Consider the following 21,087-nt stretch of genomic DNA (forward strand, 5'->3'; position numbering starts at 1 on the left):
ACCCACAATCGGACGGCATGGTGGAGAGATTTAACCGCACAATCCTGAACAATCTCTCACTTATGGTATCCAGAAATCAACAGGATTGGGACAAGAAGCTACCTTTGTTCCTGCTGGCCTACCGCAGTGCTGTCCACGAGACTACTGGATTTGCCCCATCTCAGATGCTCTTCGGACGAGAGCTTCGGCTACCTTGTGATCTCGTCTTCGGTCGTCCTCCGGATGCGCCTTCATCGCCTGAGGAGTACATCCAGGATCTCCAGGCCCGGTTGGAAGACGTTCATAACTTCGCACGAGAGCGAATCAACATCGCGGCGGAGAAGATGAAGACCCGATACGACACAAGGTCTACTGGACATGAATTCAACGAAGGCGACAAGGTTTGGTTATGGAATCCCATCCGACGGAAAGGTCTTTCACCCAAATTGCAGTCGCATTGGGATGGACCCTACAAAGTCGTTAACCGACTAAATGACGTCGTAGTGAGGATCCAAAAATCACCTAATGCAAAACCTAGGGTTGTACATTATGATCGGTTAGCCCCATACTATGGCCATAGTTCATGAGTATTACGTAAACAACCATGGTTGATAACATAAAAGTTGTAGATAATTTTTGCTTTTAATGTTTAGTAATATTTCTTGTTATTATTGTGTTTTCTGTATCTGTTAGTTATTATTTAATGTGTGTATTTGTGAACATGTGATAGGAGTTTGGCACCCTTTCTGGGGGTTGTACTGCCCGGGACGTGCAGTCCTTAGGAAGGGGGCAATGTTACAAATCCTGTAAATAGTAATTATTGTAGTAACGTAACCTGTAAATAATTTCCCGTAATGAATATACAACCCCTTAACATATGGCTAAAGTATACAACCCCCTATTCTTTTTATTTTCATTGATAAAAATTGATAACGGTCTACGCATTTCTCGAAGCAGAAAGAATGTTGTAGAAAATTCTTGGATGTTTATAAAAGCCGTTAGCGATGGATAAACGGGGAGTTCCGATTCAGATTTCGAACTGTGAGTGTGTATTAGCTCTGTTTATAGCGAGGCATTTCGCTGTGTTGTTTTCGTATTTGGAAGTAAATACGTGTGTAAACGTTGAGTTTACGGTGTTGTGTGATAATTGCTTTATTGCTGATGAATAATTTAGCAGTTGTTGGCGATCTTTCCTGTACATAGTGTAAATAAATTTCTGTGTTTTTATCAAGAACTGTGTTTTCATATCAAGAAAGTGGAAGTCGCACCGAATCCGTTACAATATATATATATTAATATAGATTTTTTTAACCCGAACAAGATCGGGATGGACCACTAGTTAAAAATAAAGAAATGGGAATAATAAAGGCATTACAGTTTTTCTACCACCTTATATGAATATTGCAAACTTGTTGAGCTTCTTGTTCCATCGGGCATTAATCATGCATGTAAAATACTTTCAAAGTTATGCAATTTTGAATACCAATAAATCTGCTGTGTATACTTATAATTTCATATGATTATGTCCCGATTAGAGCGAGAGATGCAACATCCGCATTAACCATGATGGAAGAACCTTCAGCTGGCATTGAATTGGAGGAAGTACCCTTAATGGAGTTCGAAGATGCAGAAATGGCTGCTGAGAGAACAGCAGCAGAAATTGCTGTTGAGCCTGCTGCTCTTGAATCTGTAATTGAGGACCTCCCTCGTGAAGAAATTCCCTCATGGGTGGGTAAGTGTTTCATTTTATCATTGACTAGTTGCGTTGCCCGGCTTTGCCCGGTCTACTTTGAAAATAAAAATTGTGTCAAGTGACGCATATTCAACAATCAGACTTAAATAAAAGAAAAAAAAACATTCAAAATTTCACCTCCAATGACAGATATTAAAATACTTTTAAGAAATTTAAATGAGAAAGATGAATTTAAAAAGCGTAACCATGGAAACACAAAGTAAAATAAGTTTAAGAATTGAAAATGAGAAAGATGGAAATAAACAATGGATTCAAAAAGAGTTACCGTGGAAACGGAAAATAATATGGTTAAAAACTTGTATAGAGAACAGATTTTTGAACTTCATTTAATTCGCTTGTAACTTTTTTCTAATGGAGATAGAGGGTTAAAATTTCGACCATAGGTCGAGTTAGATCTCGAGTAAAAAAAGCAGCTTTTTCCAGTGGTGTGAAAAAGAAAACTGTGGGACAATTCCTTCACTTTTTATTGATAGATTTAATGAAGAAAGTAGTGTCTAAATTTCAGCTAAGCCTAAACAAATTCGAGTGAAAAACTCAAATAACTCCCGTCGTAATTAGGTTAGATCATTGAAACAAATTGCGTAGAATGCGGAAAATTCTACTCTTTCCAACAATATATAATATTAATATATGCAAAAAAAAATTTTACCCCCATCATCGGGAATTTATGAGAAAATTGGGCCTAAATTGGAATAAAAAAAGAACTATTCATCGATTTTTTTCGAACTGGTCTGCAAACCTTTTCAGGACTTAAAGGAACAAATTGAAAATTTCACCGAAATCGGCCGGGTAGTTCTCGAGTTTTGCTAGTTCAAACACACAGACGCTTTTTGGAGACTTCATTTTATACTATGTAGAGATATTTAGCTATTGAAATGTATTTCCTGAAACAAGAAGTATGTTTTTAGAATTCTGTGTGCTGTTTATCTTGCTGTGTTGAGAAAATATTTTTTTTCAAAGGTCGAGCTGGAGATATCTGCATTGTTTCTCCAGAGAAAACACCACCTCCACCTTCTCCTGAGGAGCCTGCTAGCCCTTTAGTGGAACGCACAATGCAACTAATTAAAGAATGTTTAGATGAAAATTTTCCTCGTAATCGAGCAAGTTTTCGGGAGTTGATAGAAAAAACAACCAAAAAGAGGAAATATGTTGCAAAACTTTTCTACATGCTGCTAGGCAAGTAATTATTTATTTTTTATACAAATTTATGTATAGTAGTGCTGTTTCGACAATATATTGTGTTGCAATTTTTCTTCTTGTAGGAGCATTAGATGGTTCATTGCTATACAGAGAGCATAATTTAGTACTTTTAGTTAAAATTTTAAAAAATATTGTTTTCTTCTATTAAATTTTTGATTAATAGTTTTATAATTTTCCCTGAGGTTTATTTAAAATCTCATCAAAAACAACCCTGTTGTAAAAATTTCCCTGCCAAGAAAGCCTTTAACTTTTCCACACAAAAAAGAAAGCCTTCACACACACACATACACATCGTAAACACAAAAACCCTCACCTTAAAATGTTATGATATCTAGTTTCCCCGTCAAGTATCTGCCAAACTATCATCCTCCCTCTTCTCCTCTTTCATCATACCTGCTTCCATTAGAACCTCCACCACCTTCAACTCCTCAGAAATATGGATAGATCTTTCAAATGGTTTGTCTTGTTTGGCGGGAAGCTTTTCAAAGTGAAGTGGCTGCTTGGTGAGCAAAAAGCTTCCCGCCAAGCAGGATAAACAATTTAAAGGATCTATCCATATTTCTGAGGAGTTGAATGTGGGAAGAGGTTTTAATGGAAGTAGGTGTGATGAAAGAGGAGAAGAGGGAGGATGATAGTTTGGCAGATACTTGGTGAGCAAACTAGATATCATAACTTTTTAAGGCTGAGGGTTTTTGGGTTTAGGATATGTGAAGGCCTTCTTTTTTGTGCAGAAACGTTAAGGGTTTTCTTGGCGGGAAATTTTTACAACAGGGTTGTTTTTGATGAGATATCACATTTTTTTGCATTGATATTATTACTTTGTCTGTATTTTTAGAATTGAGAACTTCAAGTCAGAAAATTTTCAATTGAATTAACGCTGTTTTGTGTTTTTAAGGAACAATAATGGCAAGCCTAATTTTACGTCAAGTTATTTTCTGACCATTAAGATTTTACGTTCGTTTTCGAGAATTGGGCCGTTTAAATTTTACAGGGTTCATACGCTCCTTCAAAACTCCTCCAATACTCCTTCATTTAAGAAATTTTTCCGAAGGGCCCTTCAGACTCCTTCGTTTTGGTTTTGACTCCTTCAAAACTCCTTCTTTTTTAGTTCAAGACTACATAATTTTCCTCTATGACAGTAACAAAAAATATTTTGATCGATAACTTAACTTGGTCACAAGAGCGAAGGTATAAGGGCAAATTTAATATAGTAGTTTCGTGTGTTCATTTTTTTCATAAAGATGTGATTTACAAATTGATCATAGAAGTCATAAAAGTTGAAGGTGAAAATATTGTTATATGACAAAGACAGTTCATAAGTGAAATAAAACATGCTTAAATGGTGCTTGGCTATTTTTCAAGTTTCATGATGATATTATTTTTTCTCCACTACACTCTGAATAACATAAGTCAGGTTCTCTAATCATTATTTAACTATTCAAAAATACATAAGATGTACTACATTAAGTGTGACAAGGGAAGAGAGAGGGTGACAATAAGTGACACCATACAGTTATTATATCAATATGATTATAAAAAATATGACATGTGACAAGAGAAGGAGTAAGGTGAAGTGTGACAAAAGGGGAAGGGGTCAAATATGTTGAAAAAAAGTGCAACATCATTTAATGACAGCCCATTAGTACTCCTTCAAATTACCATTTGTACAAATTAGCACTTAATTTTTACCAAGCTTTACTTTTGGCTTACTTAAAAATAAAATCGATCAAAGAAATTGATTATTAAGGATGTCTACAATGGTGATAAAATGAGGCTAAAATAGGGAAATGTCATGAGTTACTTATTTCATGATTTTAACCCTTTTTTTAAAAGTTTGGTGAACATGACGTGTATTGTAATTATTGAAAATCATACTGTTACAAATTCTGTAGATAGTAATTATTTTTGTGATTAATTCATCTAAATTTGGCGTTTACTAAATTATCTGTCATCTAAAATTATTGTAGTAACATAACCTGTAAATAGTTTCTTGTAATGAATATACTACCCCTATACATTCGGCTGAAGTATACGATCCCCCTATTTTTTTTCATTGATAAAATTTGTGAATGAAATAAGATAACGATCTACGATTTTCGAGAAGCATTTCGAATGGTGTGGAAACTTTTTGATGTTTATAAAAGCGTCCCGCTTGATAAAAGGTTTAGTTTCGATTGAGAATTTGTACTGAGAGTGTATTAGCTCTGTTTATTGCGAGGCATTTCGCTGTGTTGTTTTTCGTATTTGGAAGTAAATACGCGTGTAACCGTTGAGTTTATGGTGTTGTTTGATATTTGCTTAATTGCTGATGATTAATTTAGCAGTTCAGGGTTCGTACGCTCCGGGAATTCCGGGAAAACCGGGAATTGTCAGGGAAAATTACACTGTCAAAAATGTCAGGGAAAAGTCAGGGAGTTTTCAAATTTTGTCCTCCAAATTTTTTTTTTCCTTTTTTTCCCCAAGGAATTAAGTACCATGAGATCTAGTCTTCGTTTTTACTGTGATTTCACGAAAAAAATTGTAAATTTTTAACTAAACTGACGCTGGCACTTAAAAACAGCAATCGAAAAATGAACGTTTTTTTTTCACAACGAAAAATGCGCCAAAAGAAGGGAAGATTTTCTTGCATGGAGTCAGTGTGGGGAACGCATTTCTTTCTACTGCCTAAAGGTTTAGATGGGTTGCCACAACATTCTGTTCGTTTCAGGGTTCGTAAGCTCCGGAAAAACTTGGAATTATCAGGGAAAATGACAAAGTCAAAAATGTCAGGGAATTTTCCAAATGTGTCCCCAAAATTTTTCTTTTCCCAATTTTTTCCCAGGGAATTTTGTTTTATGAGATCTAATCTTCATTTTTATCGATGTATTTAAAACAAATTGTAACAATTTTAAAGCAATGAAAAAAGTGGCGACCCAAAAAAATCTTCAGCAGCAGCCGCCATTTTTGACTCTCAGTAGTTCCCAAGGAAAAAAAAATCAGGTGAACAGGAATTATGCACAAACTCAACAGGAGAGAAGACAATTTACTGCTTCGGAAGCACAACCTGTAGATAGGAGGGTCGATCGGGGAAAATCGTTTTTTTTTTTTTTTTTTTTGATCGGAAAATCATTTCAGCTACGTGTGAAACGTAGTCGCCATCTTTGGTCATTCACAAGATAGAAGTAGATACGATCCTAAAATGCCTAAGTTTCTAAAAGCAAAGCAGAATTGGATGTTTTCTTTAATTGAAAACTGATGAAAGTAACAAAAAATGGTCTGCAAATTGTTTTTCTATTATTATTATTATTTAAAATAATTTTCTTGAGAAATGAAAAATTTTGTTCTTAAAACAGAAGGATAAGATTATATCCTCACTGCCTTGGACGCAAATGTGATAAAAACTTTTCAATGAATTGTAGTTTCATGAAGATTTATTATTTTTTAATTGTCTTCATGCGACAAATTAAAAAAAGTTATTTATTATTTTTGGGCATAGCCGCCATATTTGGTCATTCCCAAGATGGAAGTACACAAAACTTTCTAAGTGCCTAAGTTCCCGAAAACGGCATTGGATGTTAATTGCAATGCAAACTATTGAAAACAACACAAATTGTGCCTTTTTTTTCGGATAATTTGTAATTATTTTCTGGAAAAGTACAAAATTTAATCTTCATAACATTTTTTGTTTTAATTGATTTAGACTCTTATGTGCTAAATACTGACTATTTTGCTTTTATTGTAGTTTTTTAAGGATTATTAATTATTTATTACTACTTTTATACTACAAATCTAAAAATCTACTTATTATTTTAAATTTTTCACTTTGTCGCCATATTTGATCGTTTTCGCAATGGAAGTAGACTTAAACTTCCAGAAACAGAATTGGATGTTTATATCAATATGAACTATTGAAAATAACATTAAATGTGCAAAAAGTTATGAATTTTTGTTAATTAACTATTACTTTCTGGAGAAGAAAATTTGAAATTTTAATGTAAGCGTCCTTTAATATGTGAAAAAAAAAAAAAGATTATTGGCATTGGCCTATGATCGGCGGATGTTGATTTTTGTTACTATGCATTACATGGTATGCCGATCGATGCAACGAAGTTAATCATATATATACTGAAATTTAGTTTTGCATTTTGCTCAATATGTTTTGTGTAACCTACTAATAAGAAAATAAAAGAAGTATTGTAAACCAAAAGCGGATGCTAAAAGATTGCTGCAGGACTACAGCAAAACGCTATAATATTACGCGTGACATCTAAGAAACGCTAAAATAAGGTGAAAGTACTCTGTTTTCAACAAATAGTAAACAAATTAAAACAATTTTGAACAAAATGTTTAAAAAAAACTTAAAATTTTGACAGAGAAAACAAAGGAAAAAAAATTTCCAAGGTTTTTTTTTTTATTTTTTTTTTTAAATCTAAGGGTAGAAGTTTCAGTTCTTCTGCATTGCTACTTTAAACAATTTTAATTATTTTGAAAATATTACTATTTAAACTTAAATTTTGAATGAAGCGAGTAACCTGGAATTTTCTAAAAAACAACCTGGAAAAGTCAGGGAACTTTTTTTAACCAAAAGTGTATGAACCCTGGCAGTTGTTGACGATCTTCCTGTACATAGTGTAAATAAATTTCATGTAATCTTAATCAAGAACTGTGTTGTCCTTTCAAGAAAGTTGGAAGTTGCACCGTATCCGTTACAATACAATACTTGACTTGATGTTTACACAATTAGTGCTAAGATACTTGATTCATTTAAACTTAACTATGGTTTTAGGATTTAGAAAATTATCTAAAAGAAAATCCTGAATATTTATTTATCTTGTGATTAAATAGTTAAATAAATTAAATTTCATTTTATTTTAATTATGTATTTCATAAACATAAGTAAAAAGATACCTTTGCTATAAAATTAAAAGAAAAAAAATTTAATTTGAATTTTGACATCTGGAATTCAAATTCTGTTTTTCGCAATCACGAGTGTGTGTGTGTATGTAGGCATGTGTGTTTGTGTCTGTGTGCAGGTATGAGTGTGTGGGTAGTTGTATGTATGAATGTGAGTGTTTGTGTATGGGAGGGGGAATGTGTATGTGTGTGTAGGCATATGTGTTGTGTCTGTGTGCAGGCATGAGTGTGTGGATAGTTGTGTTTAGGTGTGTGTGTATGTGTGTGCAGGCATATGTGTGTGTGTACGTGCGTGTATGTATGCGTGTAAGTGTAGGATATTGACACAACCTGGAGACGACTTTTGCTAGAGGAGCAACATCGTGAGGAGCCCGTCGACAGTGATGCTGCAGATGGTGCTGGCGGGAAAATAAAATCAGAGCACATCAAAACAGTCAAATGAAAGCAATAAGCGATCTTGATTGCTCAAAAATCAAATAAATTACAATTTTTTTTTTTAATTCTTTTTAGAACTCCATGCTGGTGAAATAATCAAGATTGTACAGAGTGAACCATATGATGACATTATTATATTTCCTGGACAAAATTTCCATACTTTTTGAAAGGATATAAGTATTGATATCATGAATGAGTTTGAAATGAGCTCAGCTGTTTATTATTATTATTATTATTTGTGCAATTGTATAATTGTTTTTTAACAATGGAGTTTTCTTGCTTATTGTTTTATAAGCAATTATTTTGCAATATTTTAAGTGACTTGATTTTCCATGCATGTTTATTTTTTCTGTTGTTTTATAAAAATCTTTACATTTTTGTTCAAAAACATTTGCTTTTCTTTATCTAACAATTTTTTGATGGACATTTATTTTTTTATATCATTATTCAAAATGTTTCAAATTCTTACTTTTTCAACTCTTGGGCTGAATTTCTTAATTTTTTAGTTTAAAGTATTTTATTATCATATTCATATAGTTGCATGTTTTATTTATTTATTTATTTACCTATTGTGAGATTTTAATATTTTGTATTTTTATACTACATTTGAACAAAGTGCCATATTTTGCATTGCCAAAATTTTTATTTTTCTTGAATCTAGTCTTAAACTTTTTTCACTGATTTTTTTTTTTAAGTTGCATTCAGTGATGCATAATTTTGTATTGAATATTTATATTTTTTATAGAGAAACACCTTTAAATATGTAGTTTTTTTTTTCTCCGAATAAAAAGATGTACATTGTAATTAAAATCTTTGTGTATTTCTTGAATAAAACTGTTTTCAAAATTTTGTTTCGTTTTTATTTTAGTTAATAGTTTATTTATTTTTTTCATATACAGAAAAACTCTTTAAAAAGAAGCACTTTTGTGAACTTTACTTAGGTCATACTACCAGGGCTGCGCCACACAGTGGTTCAAGGGCTGAAAAAATATCCATTTTTAAGTTTTAAGATAGATATTTTTTCATGCCATAATTACTTAGCCCTTGAGTTGTAGTAACTTACTCCATAACAGTTTTTTGAAGAAAAAAAATCGTTTTTACAAAAATAAGCCAAGATTGTTGAACAATTATGTTTTTACTTTTTTCGGACGCACCCATTATACTTCGGTTTTAATTCATTCGTTCAATAAGGAGAACTAAAATTTAATAAAAGTCATTTCTGATTGGTTTTTTACACTTATAGGATGCATATTACATCATAATTAAAAATTAAATATTCATCAAAATGATGCTAATTATTGCATACATTAGCCATTTTCTTCTTAATGTGGGCCATGAATGCTATTTCGGTTTGTCTATAGTACACAAGGCTGAGTGAGCATATGAGGTGCAAGAAATTTTCCATTCCCCATTAAGGTTCTTGAGGTGATTATGTTGCATTGTAATTTGTGAAATATGCCCTTTTTTGATTTCGAACTATTGTTAGTGGAATAACCTCGTTTCAGGACTATATTTTTGGCAGACGCCACTGCATAAAGGCGCTCAAAAGACATTTACACGACGGCGCCGATCAGGCTTGGCACGGGCCTGCATACTACATTTTGAAAACTGAAAAAGCTGCAACTTCTCAATTTTATTTTCTTTTTGTTTGTTACAGTTATTTATTTTTTCACCCATAGTCAGAGTTTTACGCATGTCCATTTTTTATTTGAAGAATTGGATACTTAATAACCTTGAGATTAATCTTTTGAATTTGTTTTGTATAGTTGCTCTAGCTGCTTTAACACTAGAAAGACTGAAGATTTCTGTATACCTAGAAAAACTGAAGGGGTCAGTGTGGCCCCCTACCCATTTTTGGGTGAATTATTTTTAAAATTCTTCCTGAGTGAGTCCACATACCCGATGCACCTTCTTATATGACTAAATAAAAACTTAGTATGTTATTATTTTCAACTTTTCTGTCTTTACTTGCCAAAAGGTAGAACTAGTTTATCTTTTCAAGAGCAAGGCTGTGATTTGGCTGATAAGCAATTGGTACTGTTTATAACATTTGGTGAAATGCATTTGTTTTATGCTACAACAATTAGGTGAAAGGAGAAAAAAAAATCTTTTTATTGTAAAATAGCTTAGGGGCCACTGTGGCCCCTCCCGTCTTTTTAGGCATAAGAATTAGTATTTACAGTACTACGAGGCGAATCATTAAATTACTAAATAATCATTCAAATAGTGACATATAATGAGAAGTCAGAAAGGTCCATTAAGCTCCGTTAGATATTAATCGAGTTTTTGAACAACAAACTGGAGGAAGGGCCACATAGGCCCTTCCGTCTTTCTAATGTTAGAGTTTCAATTTAACATTATTTTGCAAATATTTTTAAATTTTATTTGGTTTAGACAGCAGTTTCTTTGGTCTTTGTTTTTTTAGTGTTTCTACTTTGTACATGATATTCATCCATGGAAAGTATTTTTCATTATATATTTTTAAAATAAATCCAATTATTCATATCTTAAAATAAATTACTTTATTTGAATGATTTCATTTAGTAGTATTTTCACACAGAAATAGAAAGCACTTTGCTTTGTATGTTTCTTGATGCATAAATATAACAACTATAGGTAAACAAATAAAAGAGATTTAAACAATTGATTAGTTAAAATAATTTGTGTGAGTATCGAAATATATCATAGATAAATTAAAGAATAAAATTTAAATAGTTTAAACAGTTATATTTACATATTTTGTAAAATATTTTGTCACACACTCTTAATTGTTGTTAGTTTTCTATATTTATTTGTATGTATTTTCTTTATACAATAGAACCTCTCAAAAAGGGACACTAAAGGGACCAGACATTATGTCTCTTAAATAGAGGTGTTCCTTCCTCGGAGGTATTTTAGTTTATGCATGCAGTGTGTTAACTCTGTATAATTTTGTTATAAACTCAAACTATTAACATTTAAGATTAAATACTTTTCATTTTTTGTACACAACTAAATAAAATTCACACTTAATGTTTTTTTAAGGTCCCTCTTCAAAGGGACTGGGACCAGAAAAAATGTCCCTTTAATAGAGGTGTCCCTTAAGGGAGGTTCTACTCTACTTCTTTTATTGCTAAACTTCAATAAGTTATGGATACTTTCCTTTTCTTATGCCTGTAATTGACTTAAAATATTACGGATATACAATTTGTAAAATCTCCTAATTTAAAGTCTTATTAGGTCAAGGTATATATTAGTCCTAAATGTTTTTATTTTATATGATGTTATAAAATAAATATTTTATGAATACCCCAAAAAAGAAAAACATTTTTATAAATGGTTGATCACAAGTTTTCAAAAAATGAAAAGGAAGAATTTGTCAAAAGAAACTAATTTATAACTGCTTTCAACATAGTAAACTTTCCCTTATGGTTAAAATCTGTATTTTCTTTCAGTACTTGTATTGTCCTTCAATTTCTATAGTTTTTACGAAAACATTTTGAGGTTTCTATATTTAATTTTTAAATGTTCCTGATATCAAAATTCTAATTTTTTCTCAAATGGCTATTTATCACAAAACATTTCGTGAGTTGAATATTATATTTTAGCTTTCAAAAAACTGTGATATTGTCTGACCACGGATTGTATGGGAAGACAAACATCCGTTTTACAGCCAGAAATGGACGAATCTATTATTTTTTACCGATGTCAGCTTTTGCAGAAGCAGAGTCTCATTCAAATGAGCGGAATACGCTCATCAAATTTTTACTTTTCCCCCTTAGTCACATAGATTCGTCTTATCTGGACGTTTGAAAATTCCATGCAATCCGTGGTTGGACAGTAGTTATTTCATAAACTATTGAACACATTCTTTGCAGGTAAGTGCACCTTTTCCCCGTCTTATAGAATTTTATTTCAAACACAATAATATGAACTTGAATGTGCTGTAAAGTTAATAAATAAGTCAATGAACATGCTGCAACCATATGTAAAAGCATTGTGTAGAGGATGAGCACACAATTGTATTTAATAGTAGAACAAGAAGATATCTTGTTCCTTGAACTGAAAGTGTAAAAGCTAATAGTCTTTGTCCCCTTTCAGTTCCTAAAAAGATGTAATTTTACATTAAAGGAGTAAAAGTACAAACAAATTCTTATTTGTAGTCTAGTAGGTGAGTGTAAAATTGATTTTCCATCATGTAGTGAGAAATACCAGTTTTACACAATGAAAGACTAACGGTGTCTCCACCAAAATAAAATACTGAAGTAGGAAGAAAGGAGAAGTCAATTTCCTTTTTTCTAGACATCAGGTTGTGCCCGATGTTTTGTTTGCATGTGCGACTCTCGTGTCTTCTCAGTATAATAAATAAATAAATTCCGTTTTGTAATCGTTATCTTGTTACTTTCCTGAAAAAATCCTTTTTGGTGATGGCTTCCAACATTTACAAGATCCATTAACCAGGAACCAATCATAATATAACCGAACAACATAACATCCAACATGATCTACGCCATCACAATGTTGGTGTGTTTTCGTTTTCTTGTCTTTGTAGACGGGCCGTGCCCTGTACGTGGTGTCTTCCTCATCAACTTCTCCAACTCTCCGCTTCAGATATTGTTGGAAGTTGTAAAAGTCTTCCACAGGTGGTGGCGGCGGAATGGGCGTTGAAGTCGTTGGAAAGAAAGTGTCAGGGTAATATGTCTCGGCTACCAAAAGGCTGACCCACCTTGGAGATTCATGGCAAATGCCATCCATGAAGTCGCAACGGCCTCTCCTGGGGGAGGAGCAAAAAAAGATTAGTTTGTAGACAGTACTTTCTTCCTGAATTTTCATAAAAATGTGCAAAGTATTATTCAGTCCTTAACCAGTAACCAAAATATACAATAAATATTCCAATTGCATTTCTGAAAGCATTATTAGTATTTAGTCATCACGGACCAATGATTACCCCTTTTTCATATTGCCCTTTGTTTATATATGCATTTAAATATTAATAAAAATAAGTTTTGTATTGTAAAATAATTTGTTTTTTAATGTGTAGGTTTTTCATATTAGAATTTCATGTTTCAATTATATATTGCTATTTTGTTTTTGACATGAAATAATAATAAGTTCTAATGATTATTGAATTTAGCATACAAGTTTTAACAAATAAAAATTCATATTCAACATGTATTCTTTTCTTTCTTTTTTTCAAGGTTAGATGTTTTTTTTTTAAATTTTTTTCCATTACAATTTATGTTTTTTCAAAATGTAACATCATATATCGCAACACATGACGAAAAAAAATATCATTCATAAAAAAAATTTTGTTGAAGCAAAATTAATAACCAGTTATGGGCAGGGATGGACTGGGTTCCCTAATAGGGTGCCAACCTTGACTTCTTGGAGGACACCCTTTAGGAGTCTAGGGAAATCGATCCTCCCCCCTCAAAAAAAAAAAAAAAAAAAAAAAAAACGGGCTAGAGGATTTGAGTGTTGGCTTGGGAAAGTACCTAAAACTAACCCTTTAAATGAATATTTTGACATTGTTCTTGAAGTTTATAAGTTTTACAAAATAAAGGCAATGTTTTTTCATCATCTCTTCTATGGAAATGCTTTACCCATGCCACACATTGTGTAATATGTAAAACTGCTACGTATTCTTATGTGGTTTTTCCAATGTTGTATATATTACGATTAAACGTTTGATTGAAATAAACTTTAGGTAACTGCTGTATAAATTGATAAAGATCATTTCCTTAATTGCAAAACAAACAAACAAACAAACCAAAAAAAAAAAATTGTAAGAAAGAAAGCAGCCTGCAGTGATACGCCCTGCTATATTTTAAGCTCAGAGCAGGAATTAGTAACTAGAGGGAACAAGTCCAATCATTGGCATAGGAAAAGCTGAGGCAAAGGGCCCAAGTCACATGGTTCAACTATGACGAATGATTGACACCTTTCGCGTGAAACGAATGAAATAAGCATGATTCCTTCCAATACTTCACTTCAAAATGTATAACGTGACCTCTTTCATTAAGTTAATCCCACCACTTCACTACTGAAACAACGATTTCCGATAAAAAAATTTCCCTATGATTTTTTTTTTTTTATTTAGTTCTCTGTGTACTTGAGGCTTCAAATAACAGGGGTAATTGTGAACTCAAGTAAAATTCTCAGAAAACTGATGTTTTTTGAAACTATGAGGAAGCTTGCCACCCCCCCCCCGTAAATTCTCTTCAAAAATGCATATAAATATTGAAAAACAAGCTGTCGATGTACTTTTTTCATCAGCCATTGATGAACTGTTCTGTGTGAATTTCACCTTTTAACTAATTATGTAAGCACAACTTATTAAATAAGCTAAGAGTGTAATTGAATAAGTCGTTAAAACGCAATTTCAGCCCTTGTTAAGTAAAGTAATAGCACGCGGCGGCTCTCCTCCGGAAATTTTTCGATAATGAAGTCTTAAAAACGAAACTTTAAACTAGGTTTGGCAACAATAGAGGAAAAGGGGATGAGGTTAACTCCCGAAATTTCTTTCAAAACTTAAGTCAATACTAGCTGCGTGCCCGGCGTTGCACGGGCTACCTAAAAAATGTAAGAGCAGTCCAGTTGATGCTTTTGTAGTACACTGACACTAGTTTCTAACGCGTTAAGGAATAAATAAATGCGCGTAAAGCAAGGTTTGCAAAACACCAGTAAAACATATTTTTGCCAAAACACCTCATCAACGTTAATAATCGTTATCAATGATACAAGTTATGAGTACATTTTCAGTCAGCACAAAAGGGGAAAATATATGCATTATCAACTATAATCTTTACTCACGTTAAACTGAATTACATCTGATATACTATATCGGAAATATTTATGCACAATAACAATCCGCTTTTTACATAAAATAGTCTACTACCCGGCGTTGCCCGGGTGTTTATTAATGCAACATACCACTCAGATAAATATTTGGATGGATTCTATCCACATGGTCGTACAAGAATTACATCAATCCGTTTTCCAGGTACAAACCCTCAAAGAACTCAAATAACTTGTAAATCACTCATTTACTTTACGACGTGCACGGTCCTCCTCGAAAATGAAAGTTATGTCATGTGACGCGAGTTCAACACTCAGGCTTGAACCAAAAAAAAAAGTCAGTGAAATTTTGTGGCAGATTGCGGAAAACCCCCATAAAGTAAACATTTTAAATCCCCTGATTACAGGAAAAGCCTCAAAACAAAAACAAGAATTTTACCTGAGCATATTCGAGAAAAAAAATGGCAGCAAATCTTTCATCTCAATGATTTTCTTCACGCTCACATACATTTTAATAAAAGCATTGTTGCGGAAAGTTGAGATGAAGCACTGAATAATAACACTGGTAAACAAAGATTTTGTCCCATGAAACATTTATAGTGTTTCTAGTTCAATTTTTGACGCCGATTCCAATTATTCAATCAGAATGTTTCCATCACCCACAGTTTTCGTGTAATCATGGGTTTTAAGTGACTTTTTTCCCTTGTTTTCCTTTTTTACTTAATGATGAAAACTAATAATTAACAATTAAAATCTTGTCATAAAGACTAGAAATGTGGAGATAGATAGTCAGGTTTGCTAGTACTGCAGTGGTAACATGGTGGTCCGTCTTAATGGCGTCCATTTTCGTGATATACGCTGCCTGAATTGAATCATTTTCTGTATTTTTATATTTGAATGCAAACAAAAAAAAATTATAGATTTTTTACTCTAAAGAAAATGCTTTAGTATACTGTAATAGTATTGCTCTATAATGGATATGTTCATATTTTAATATCTAACAAATGAGACTTGGTATTAGCTCTTTCGAAACTAGTTTAAAAGCAATACTACTGCATGATTGAAACACGTAATCTTCGGTATCACCAGCATATTCAGTCCAAATGAAGGAAACATATGGAGGTTTGTAAGTTTTTTTTAGAGAAAATTTTTGAACAACACATATCATGGGGCAATTATTTCTAGCCAAAAATTGAATTCAATAAATTTCATGAACTGCTTGGTTTTAACACAATGCTGTTTTCTCCTCTGCAAATGAGAAAGCAACGGCAAGAAGAATTTAAAGAAAAAAAAAAAAAAGACTGGACCTGTTATTCTGCAGGCTTTTTAATATTAAATAGGCCTTTAAAAACTTTGTAGAGCCTTTGCAACACTGGTGCTAAATTTGAATACTTAAAACCAGAATTTCTATGTATTTTATTGGTGTAAAGCTATATAAACGTATCTTTGGAGACACCCCCATTGTCCAAGTAAATAAACTCTTGCTGATTAATGCTAGACATTTAATAGGGATGTTCCTGATGCCAAATACAGAAAGAAATGGACAATAGCTAAGCTTTAAAATATCATTTTAGTATTTATTATGCATGAAAATATGCGCATTTCTTTCAAACTTCAGTCCAGTGTTACAAAAAATCTGTGGGTGATGGAGAAAAACTGTTTGTATATTTGAATTCAGCGCATCATTTTACACTAAGATCAGGTGTTTTTCTCCATGGGACAAAAAAAGTTTTTTTTTTTTGTAGACTAGTGTAATTTAAATGGAGGAAAGCCTTCGAAAAATAGGGATTTGATTTTGAAATCTAAGAGTCATAATTAATAGTTTTTAATTGATATCTCCGCTAATTATTATCGGAGGATTATGTTAAATAGCTAAACATGAAGACGGGAGGATTACGAATCCATCGATACCTGGTTCGATGGTCAGTTCACTGTCGTTCGGGAGAAGAAGCTTGGACATAGATAGATAGATAGATAGATACTCAGATTTTATATGTATAAGATTGGGCCATTTTTATGAAGAAAGGATTTTGAGGTCCTCATAAAATTTCTAAAAACATTTTAAGCTATCTTTGGCTACGTTAAGGGAGTAGAAGAAAAGTTCAGGTGCTCTCACCAGATAATTCTCAACATTAAAATCTTAAAAACGCAGTTTCAGGCTAAATTTGATAGCTTTGTAGTCTGAAAAATGCAGAGTTACAGGCAGGTTATGTTTGACAAGCGCAGATACAAGGCGAGGACCTATCGCCCCTTCCTTGAGACGTGATTGCTTTTTTGATGTTAACAAAAAATAAACTACTACAGACGATTTATAATGATGTTAGGGGACGTGGTCCACTGCTCCCACGGGAAATATTATGGAATCCGATTGTAGTCCATCTTTGATGACGTTAAAGGAAAGACAGGGGTTCAGAACTTTCTTCAACAAATTTGTCGAAACTGAAACTCTAAAAAAACGCAATTTTAGGCAATATTTAGTTATATGCTAGGGAGGAAAGGTTCAGTGACCTTTCGCCAGACATTTTTGAAAATTGAAGTCGTAAAATCGCGATTGTAGACTATCCTCAATAATGCCAGGGGAAGAAGGTCTCGGGAGCTCTTCCCCGGAAAATTTTGGTAATTGAATCCCTTAAAACACAATCGTGGGCATTCTTTGATCCAGATCATTGGTTCTCAAGCTTTTCACTACTGAGGACTACTTGATATCCTTCCGAATCCTAAGCAGACCACATGCGATAGAAATAATATGCTCACAATTATATTGGGTGAAATGGGATGAATCCTAAAGGTTTGTTTGATAAATTCAATTACAACTATGAAAATGATATAGATTAATTTCAGTAGCTGTTCACGGACCACATGAAAATTGCTCCCAGACCACAGGTTGAGAATCATTGGCGCCGTACATGATGAAAATTCAAAGCTACGATAACAAGAGCTGCATATTCACAAAGGAAACAATACTTACATGCATTTAGTCTGCTGAACTGTCTGGGTAAAATATCCTTCTTGTGGTATTTGCACAACGTATTTCCAAACTCCTTGGTAATTCCTGGCAAAGGTGGGTGTCACGTATTCTTCTGATGATGGACAAGGGGTTGGCGGCAAATCGAAATCATTATCTTGTGGCCTTCGAACATTGGATTCTGCCGCAATTTCTTCGCCAACGGGCCTCCGTCTTCTTGCTGGAAATCCACCAGTCAGTGCTTTTAGAGGGGATGCTTCACTTGCCATTAGCTTCAGTACAAGGGAGAGCGCGCTGCTGCTGCCTGGAGTGGCGCCAGTTAGTACTGACAATACATGTGCCAGAGTGGAAGGTTCTTCATTACTGAGAAATGAATGTGATAATTTTTATTTGCAACAGAGGCAACTTAACAATAAAAAATTCAGTGACAGAACAATAAACATTAAGCGTTTCATTTTGTGGAAAGAAATCATCTTTTACAATAATATTATATTTGAAAAAGTAACTGCATCGTTCTTAATTTTAAAATGAAGTGAACAAGAACATAATTGTGCCTCGTAGTAAGAGAGTAAGAACCTATGCGTGCCGGACCTACGTCTATAAAGGCTCAAAATTTTTCTGTGTAAGGACATCACAGCGGGTAAGAAAGGTTCGCTATTATTTAAGCTGGCTTTGGCAGGAAACAGGTAGCAAAATTGCATCAAAATCTGAGGCATTCCATGTCAAGTGACTCGTCGTCCCCACCCGACCATCTCCGATTTGGACAAAATTTTATAGAGGTGCCTTTGAAACTCATCTGCACAAATTTTCAGCTTCCAAGATCCAAATCCTGAGGATCTAGGTTCGATAATAAAAAAATAGGGGGGGGGGGGGGGGCTCCAAAATGACGGATCAGCTTTGTTAAATGAATTGCTATGTTTAGCATGGTTTCTCCATTGGAGGCGATTTTGCAGCCCACTTTTTTTTTCTTATTGGGGTATCCTAGATCCTCATGACTTGTGTCTTGGAAGCTGAAAATTCGCTTAGGTTAGTTTCAAAGGTATGTCTGCACCTTTGCAGGACTCCTCCAAATCGGAGATGGTTTGATGGGGACACCAGGTCACGTGTGGCATGGAACGAAACGATATGATGTCTAGCTTTTTGGAGCAATTTTACGCACATTTGCTATCCGTTTCCTGCAAAGCCAGCGTGACCCAGCTAATAGCGAACCTTTCTTACCTGCTGTGATGTCCTTACGCAGAAAAGTTTCGGGTCTTTATACTATGACGTAGGTCTGGCACTCATGGGCTCTTGAACTGTAAAGTAAACAGAATGCATTTTGTATAAATGGTCAGGGGCGTAGCTAAGGGGGGGTTTTGGGGACAAAACCCCCCTGAAAAGTTAGTCTCGAAAAAAAAAAGAGAAAAAGAAGAGAGAAGAAAAAGAAAAAAAAAGAAGAAAAGGAAACTAGTATGTTGTGGCCATCACGAAACTTTCTTCTATATTTTTCTTTTCTTTTTTTTTCTGATCCCTCCCCATGCTTGACGAGGAAGCAATATTCCCAACAAAAACAAAATGACACATGCAAAAACTTGACGACTATCCCAATGTCTGAATTATTGCAAAAGCAAAGCAAAGAGCGAAAATTGAAAGTTATTTTAAAAGCCTTGCTTGAATGAATTACAAATATTTTATTTGTTAACAAACGTAAGATGGCAACAGTTCAAAATTTTAAATCATTGAGATAATATTTCATATGGGGCCGTGGTAGCCTGATCGGTAAGGCATTGGACTCGGGGCCGGAGGGACTCGGGTTCGATCCTCGCTGGTCGAAGACCCACCGTCGTCATTAAAGGGGACTGGGCGACGTTAAATATGCTCGTGGTCTCAATGTCCTCCAAGTGAAACGATACCTCTGGGGGTGCTAGTACCAGGTAGCTATTAGCTCTTGGACTAGTTTTAAATTCTCATTAACTGTTCGATCCGGTGATGGTGCTGCCATCTATCGGTACATAAAATAATGGAGGCAAGGCACTTAGTATGCAGTCCTCGACATAAATACAGTTGAAGTCAGTTGTGACTCTAGAATAGAATAGAATAGAATAATATTTCCTATCATTTCCATACAATTAAAATCACGAGAAATACGCAGACGACAATCTATTACGATTTATCTTTCTTATTGTTGCATTAATAAAAATATTTTTATTCGCAAAAAAAAAAAAAAAAAAAAAAAAAAATCAACACCTCTTGGAGCGATCGGCGTCAAAATAGAACCAAAGCCTGTTTACATATGGATTCACATATATTCCAAATTTCAACCAGAACGTAGCATTACTTCTTGAGATAGGGCACTCAAAATGGAAAAAAAGAACGGGTGATTGCGCTACCCCCCTTTTAGCTGTTGACACAAAAATAAAATCAGTTCTTATACCCACTAAGGGCTACTTGCCGATAAATTTTTCTTTCATTCCGTTCATTATTTCTTGAGATACAGCAGTCACAATTGACGACAAAAAACGTTCTACAGCTCAACCCCCGTTTGAGTTATTGACACCAAAATTAAATCAGCACCTGTTCCTGTTAATACCAACATATGGACCAAATTTTGTTTGATTGCGCCAGTAACTTTATGAGGAATAGCAAGCACGCGTAACTCGAAAAACGTCCCATTGCTCCACCCCCCTTGGAGGAATTCGCGCCAAAAACTAATGGGCACAAGTTCACATAGGGGCACATATGTGTACTAAATTTCGTTCGATTTCATGCGGTAGTTTTTGTTGTAGAGCGGCCACAAAAAACTGGTCACACACAGACGTGACACACATACATACACACACACACATACATACATACACACACACACAGACAGACAGACATTTTCCAAAAATGGTCGAAATGGACTCAGCACACCTCAAAACGTTCGAAACCGTCAAAATTCGAAATTCGAAAATTTGCACGAATCCAATACTTTCTTCTATATATTAGATATAGAAGAAAGTAAAAATTCCAAGCGATTATACACATACATATATATATATTGTTACAAATTCTGTAAATAGTAATTATTGTAGTAACGTAACCTGTAAATAGTTTCCCGTAATGA

At 33.8% G+C, this 21,087-nt stretch overlaps 2 protein-coding genes across 2 annotated transcripts in view; one reads left to right on the forward strand and one right to left on the reverse strand.

Moving 5' to 3' along the window:
- The window catches only part of LOC129222509 (uncharacterized), a 63,321-nt gene extending 54,320 nt beyond the window's left edge, over positions 1-9,001 (forward strand). The window contains exons 15-17 of the mRNA XM_054857021.1: positions 1,515-1,711; positions 2,693-2,908; positions 8,336-9,001. Coding sequence (XP_054712996.1) covers positions 1,515-1,711; positions 2,693-2,908; positions 8,336-8,427 — 505 coding nt within the window. The 3' untranslated portion in view covers positions 8,428-9,001. The remainder of the gene's footprint in view (positions 1-1,514; positions 1,712-2,692; positions 2,909-8,335) is intronic.
- A 3,636-nt stretch (positions 9,002-12,637) lies between these two features.
- The window catches only part of LOC129222510 (uncharacterized), a 56,523-nt gene continuing 48,073 nt past the window's right edge, over positions 12,638-21,087 (reverse strand). The window contains exons 5-6 of the mRNA XM_054857022.1: positions 18,006-18,365; positions 12,638-13,013 (exon numbers count right to left, since the gene is read on the reverse strand). Coding sequence (XP_054712997.1) covers positions 12,638-13,013; positions 18,006-18,365 — 736 coding nt within the window. The remainder of the gene's footprint in view (positions 13,014-18,005; positions 18,366-21,087) is intronic.

Source organism: Uloborus diversus, chromosome 5 (genome assembly GCF_026930045.1).
Source record: "Uloborus diversus isolate 005 chromosome 5, Udiv.v.3.1, whole genome shotgun sequence".
Lineage (NCBI taxonomy): Eukaryota > Metazoa > Arthropoda > Arachnida > Araneae > Uloboridae > Uloborus > Uloborus diversus.